Genomic DNA, 6,420 nt, shown 5'->3' on the forward strand with positions numbered 1-6,420 from the left:
ACAAAAACAACCATGAAGAAAAATCAAGAAGAGATGCTGAAGCAAATGCAAGAAATGTTTGAGGCAAACCACAAGAGTAAGCTTTGGTTTGGTTTAAGCTTAAGCTAATAGAAAGAGGTAAATTTAATTACTTAATCATTACTTTAACACTCTCACTCACGTGTAAGCTCAAACTCCTTTATAATAGAACGTGAAATGTTTAATTTAAATGGGAGGTAATTTGACGGAGTCAAGGTTCGATCTCATGACCTTTGGCTTTGATACCATGTTAAATTACGAGTTATCTCAAAAGCTTAAGCTGATAAAAAGAGGGAAATTTAATTACTTAATAATTACTTTAATAGCAACAACAACAAGAAAATGCCAGAAGAGATGGTTAATTCATGGCAAAAATCCAGAAAAGTTTTCAAAGAGAGCCAAGATAAATTTTGTAAAGAGTTGTTTAAGGATAGAGAGAGGAAATTAATCATTTATGGTATTTCTCTAGCATTTATTTGAAATAACATTTAAATGAGATAAGGAAAGTTATTGTAAAGTTTATTTAAATAGAAAAACAAAAAATAGTTTGGTTCCCTAAACTTAAAGAAAATCTATGAGTAAGGGTAGAAACCACATTTTTTATTTTATAATTATATCACAATACTGACTTGGCAATCACAACTAATGCTTAAATTTGTTTTTATTTTGAAGAATGGCTGATCTAAGAAATAGTTAGGACTCGTACATTAACATTATGAAATAATTGAAAAATAAAAAAAATATTGTTTTAATGTTACTTTAAATAAAAAAACATGATTATTTTCAAGGGGTAACTTAGTCGGCCTGGGATCATGTCTTACTAGTTCGAATCCTCTCTCTTTACCTTTTACTTGTGCATGCAAAACAAAAAAAAGAAAAAGAAAAGAAAGAGACAAACTCAAATGCATGGTTTTAAAATTTGACACATGGTCGTACCAATTCACAGTGTGACCCATTTAACAATAAGACATAAATACTTCAATAAATTCAAAAAAACAAAAAAAAAAAAATTCCTAATATTTTGAAGTTTTTTCTAAGAGTATTTTCGTCATTGGAGAGATATTGACAATTTTTGATTGTTTGAGGATATTGTCTCAAACTCTCAATTGAAAGTTTGAAGGGACATTATAAATTAGATTTTAGTTTGAAGGAAAATGCTCACTTTTGCCCTAAAAATTTGTATTTTTGGGAATTTTTAGTGAAGCCCTCTAAAATTTATAAATTTGTTCCATTTATGGTATGGTTTTCAATATCGAGGGGGGGGGGGGGGGTGCAAGGCTGAAGTTACATAACGATCCCTTGTGAAAATATGAAAAGATGCATAAGGGAAGGGCTTCTGTGTAATTTCGACATTGATAAACCCTTCCTAAACCCTAGATACAAGCTAAAACCAAAACGACCGCAGACTTCACCGACGGGTTTTGTACTCTCTCTCTCTCTCTGCCTCTTTATCAATTTGTTCATTTTGGTTTCTTTGTTAGTTTCTGAGATGGCGAAGCGTTTGATCCCACTGCTGAATCGGGTTTTGGTGGAGAAAATCGTCCCTCCGTCCAAGACCCACGCCGGAATCTTGCTCCCTGAGAAGGCCACCAAGGTTATTTCTCTCAATTGCCCGACACCCACTTTCTTTTTTTTCTTTTCGCTGTTTTTTCTGCTTCGTCTGATGGATTTTGTTTATTTTTTCGAGAAATCGAAGTGAAATTGAATAAACCCAGCACCCATCACAGGAAAATTAAGTGTATTAGGCTGAATAGAGTGTGAGATTCTTAAGTTTGTTGCTTTTATTTCTTCCCCCTCATTTTCTCAGCAGTCAAATGGGATGCGAAGGTTATCTGTTTCTGGTTTATGTGAAGAAATTTTGGGGGAACTTTCATTTTTTTATCCGTTAAGTGACAAAAATGTGTTAGAATGAGAGCGTTTTTCTCTATTTTATGTTCTTTGTTCAGCCTAACGTACTTGTCCATTCATATGTTTGTTGATGAGGAAACAGAAGAATACAGAATAGAAATCAAATTTATTAGCATATTTGTTGTTGTAGTTGTTATGATCGGTAGAAGAAGACTGTTGATGAGGGGGAAGAAGAGCTGAATAGCTGTGTTGGGCTAGTGGGAAGATATTCTTTGTTTTGGCTTCTCAAAAATGGAAGATATCTAAGTTTAATGTTTTTTGTCCTCTCCTTTTGCTACACATTTTCAGCGGACAGGCAGAGACAGTTTCACTTTTTCTTAGTATAAACCATTTGTTTGCTATTGTTATTCAATGCTGTCTTCTTCCTCTTTTTTTGTTCTTGTTCCTGATTGTGACCTTAGTTTGAAGTGCTTACTGTGGTGATCTCCTCACATTATTGAGAATTTCTCTTGTTTGATACTTAAGCTGAACTCTGGAAAAGTTGTGGCTGTGGGTTCTGGGATTCGTGGTAAAGAGGGAAACTTGATTCCTGTTAGTGTAAAAGAAGGAGACACTGTCCTTTTACCTGATTTTGGAGGAACTCAAGTGAAGCTTGGTGATAAAGAGTATGTGTTGTTTCTCCTTACATCCATTATGTCTTACAATTATAAACTGCCATGTGATTCTTTTTTGTTTACTTTTGATATGGGATCATTATCATAGTTATGTGGTTTGTTTTTCTTTAGCACTTGAGGCTTCAAATTTTCTCTTCTCTCTCTCTTTCTTTCTTTCTTTTTTTTTTTTTTTCTTTTTTTTTTTTTTTTTAATTGCATGGTTATTAATTGCATAAATGAACTATTGGTATGACCCATTTAATTTTTATTTTATTTTATTTAATTTTAATTTTAATTTTTTATGCATATCTGATTTTGAAATATTTGAAGATATTGTGGTTATTGTACACAACATGTTACTTGTACGATTAGTGTCTGTAGCCTGATGCATTTCAAAATTATCCTGAGATTTCTTTGTTCATTTTATTCATAGAAAGGTTTGGTCATTGGGTTTGTAATACTCTCGTCCCATATTGGGAAAAGGAGTTGCCCACATAAAATCGGTGGTTTATAGAAAGATACTCATAAATAACCCCAAGGAGTTGGCCTAAGTGGTGTAGGCCTTGGTCTTAGGTTTGTTCCCTTTAAGGTCCAAGGTTCAACACCTTATGGGTGCAAACAATCTCTTGGGGCCACGCTCCCTGGTGAAAAGCCAGCGATTTAACCAGTTCCGTGTAAGGAAACTTTCGAGGGTGCGGTGCACGGGACCGGAGTTTACTCTGCAGGGGTAAATCCGGAGGGCCTTGCCTTAGAGAGGTTTCCCAACATAAAAAAATAAAAAAAGAAAAGAAAGAAAAGAAAGAAAAGAAAGATACTCATAGATGCTAAGTCTCTCATTGCTTACTTATTAAGTGAAACTGGACTTTATAATTGATTATAGGGAAGCTCCAAATTTACTAATTTTTTTGGGGTAATAGCACAGATATGTTAGCATTTTTTTTTGGTCATTACAAACTCCACCTTTAAACCCCCGACATCCTTGTCAAGGCCATGTCATGTGGTGCTAACAGTATCACATGGCATTACTAGGTGATTCTGATACCATTTGTAATATCCTGGTCTCATATTGGGAAGAAGACCCACCCACATAGAGTAGGTGGTTTAATAAGTGATTATAAGGAAGTTCCAAATTGACTAGACCTTTTGGGGTAATAGGTTAGCGTTTTTTCTGGGGTCGTTATAAATGGTATTACAGCCTTCTAGTAATGCCATGTGGAGCACCGCATGATGTGGCTCTGATGAGGATGTCAAAGGTTTAAGGATGAGAGTTTGTAACACCCATGGTCCCATATTAGGAAGAGGAGTTGTCCACATAGAGTGAGTGATTTATAAAAAGGTACTCATATTGCTTACTTATTAGTTGAAATTTAGCTTTATAACTTATAAGTGATTATAGGAAACCTTCAAATTGACTAGTCCTTTCGGGGTAATAGGTTAGCGCTTTTCTCTGAGTCGTTACAAATGGTATTAGAGTCACTTAGTAATGCCATATAATACTGTCAGCACCGCATGGCGTACCTCTAATGAGGACGGTAGGGGTTTAAGGGGGAAGTTAACACCCTGGTCCCATATTGGAAGAGTTGCCTACATAGAGTGGGTGATTTATAGAAAGATACTCATAGGTGATAAGTCTCATAGCTTACTTATTAGGTTAAATTGAGCTTTATAAGTGAATGTAGGGAAGCCACTAATTGACTAGTCATTTTAGGGTAATAGTACATATGTAGTTACCATATCTTCTAAATTTAAAATTAACTTTTAGGTTCAAGGTATGGTTCTCACTATCATGTAGCTGATAGTTTTGTTTGCTTGGATATTGCCCTAACTGACTATTCAATTAAAAAAAAAATGTCCTAGCTGATTCCCAATCAGTTTTCCTCTCGTGGGTTCAAAATATAGTTCACTTGAGAATTAAAATCAAGTTCATTGCGCTTTGATTGTCACAGTACATTCTACAAGCCCTAGATATGGATTCTCAAGCTACTGTGCATGACCATCAAAGCTGGTCCCAATGGACAAAGTAATCTATTGATAATGTTGCTCTTGTGGATCATAATTATCTCTCTATGCATCTTAGGATCTTTGACCATACGACACATTTACTGGATGTTGGTTGGTTTAAGGTCGTTAAAAAAGTCTATCGCTGTAACCATTTCCAGCTTGTTAGTAGATGCTAACCTTCTCAAGGTCCGGAACTGAAATTGTTACATGATATTAGAATGAGTAATTTTATTCATTACTCCTCTATCTTCCTCCCACCCCCCAAAGTCTAAATGGTGTGGTCGTCTAAACCAAAAAATCAATCTTTATGCACCAAATGGAATGGAAGATCACGTTATATAGGCTTTGAAGGGATGAGAGGGGGCTAGAAGGGTGATGTATAGTATTACTCTAGGGTAGACAATTATCGGCAATTGTTTGGCTTTGATTCTGAACGACTTTTGTATTGCCCTTAACAAGAAAGTTGAAGTAGTAAGGCTGATGAATTGGATATGTTTAGCTTTTGCAGACCAATATACAGTAGAGATGGGGTTAGCCCGCCTACAAATTTCAGAGTATTACCCGATTTGTGTGAAGGAGGCGCTTTGCACGGGTTTGAAGTTTACCTTATAAGGATGGGTACACGAAGTGGCCATGTTTTGGAGGGATTTCTTGTTATAAAAAAAAAAAAAAAAAAAAAATACAGTAGAGATAACAATTTATGTTCACGCATTAGGTCCGGGTCGCGTCAAAATATGGGTGTAAGATTATATATGTCTATCATAACCCAACTCATTTAATTAAATGGGTCAGACCTTTCAACCCTAACATGCTAATTTTGTATTGGGCCTGCGGGTCATGCCAAAAATTGTTAACCTAAATATTGTGTGTTGTGCAATGTCGAAGTATGTGTATAAAACTATATTGATCAATCATAATTTGACCCATTTAATTTAACAGGTTAGACTTCTCAACTTTAACCCACTCATTTCGTGTTAGGTTTGTGGGTTGTGTTGAAAATTGACAACTCTAAATTATACTCTTGATGGAAGACTTGCCGGTAAATGAAACTCCTACTAATGTACTTGCAATACGTCTGAAAGTTATGCCAGTTACAAGTTCTACCTTTAACGAAATAACATCAAGGAAAAATTGTTTCAAGAAATATGTCTTTTGTTAATATACCTGATAGGAACTCATTTTCTTAGAATAATTGGGGCTAATTTTTTTGTGCTGTTCTTTGTTTCAAATGTCTTCCATTTTAGTATCTTATTATAAATAATGTAGGCTTTCTGCGACCAAATGCTAATGGAATTTCCTTTTGAATGGATTCCAGGTATCTTCTGTATCGAGATGAAGACATATTGGGAACACTGCATGAATGATGTACTACATGTCCTGAAACCTTCTATGCTGCCTGTTGAAATAGTTTATGAGACATTGTAGTAGGTCATGAGACATCAGATGAAAGAAACATTTACTTTTCTATTATCTGATTAATCACACTCTTGAAAATAAATCATCGTCCCTTGTTTTAATTTAATTATTTCCACTTGGTGGTGTTTTAGTTTAGTCCAGTTTAATTAAGGAATAGGGTTTCTGATATTTTGAAGTGAAATGTGTGCAGCCAGTGAGAATTTTAGGTTACATGTGCTGTATTGTAACCCAATAGTCCTCATGTAACTCTGCTCTTCTCTCTAGGAACGCTATCCATAGTATCAACAATTGCTCCAAGTGTTTTCGTTCAAGAAATAAGGAGTGAACTTATAAGAAACCTTGGGAACAATTAACTCTTTCTTACTATCTTACAAGTTGCATGGATCCTTGCCTTAGAACTTGCAGGGCATCCTTGGGGATGGAATTCAGGTAGGACTGGCGATTTGGATTGGCGGTTGAGTTTTAACTGCTTGACTCGCTAACC

The 6,420-nt window shown here is 35.2% G+C and overlaps 1 protein-coding gene across 1 annotated transcript; it reads left to right on the plus strand.

Annotated features, from left to right (window-relative positions):
- The first annotated feature begins 1,395 nt into the window (after positions 1-1,395).
- On the plus strand, positions 1,396-6,071 carry LOC132191283 (10 kDa chaperonin). Its single transcript, XM_059606230.2, has 3 exons — positions 1,396-1,612; positions 2,392-2,531; positions 5,836-6,071. Exons 1-3 carry the CDS (start codon positions 1,508-1,510, stop codon positions 5,882-5,884), a joined length of 294 nt encoding a protein of 97 aa, XP_059462213.1. The 5' UTR covers positions 1,396-1,507; the 3' UTR covers positions 5,885-6,071.
- The last annotated feature ends 349 nt before the right edge of the window (positions 6,072-6,420 follow it).

The sequence above is a fragment of the Corylus avellana genome, chromosome 10 (genome assembly GCF_965113065.1).
Source record: "Corylus avellana chromosome 10, dhCorAvel1.hap1.2, whole genome shotgun sequence".
NCBI classification, from domain to species: domain Eukaryota; kingdom Viridiplantae; phylum Streptophyta; class Magnoliopsida; order Fagales; family Betulaceae; genus Corylus; species Corylus avellana.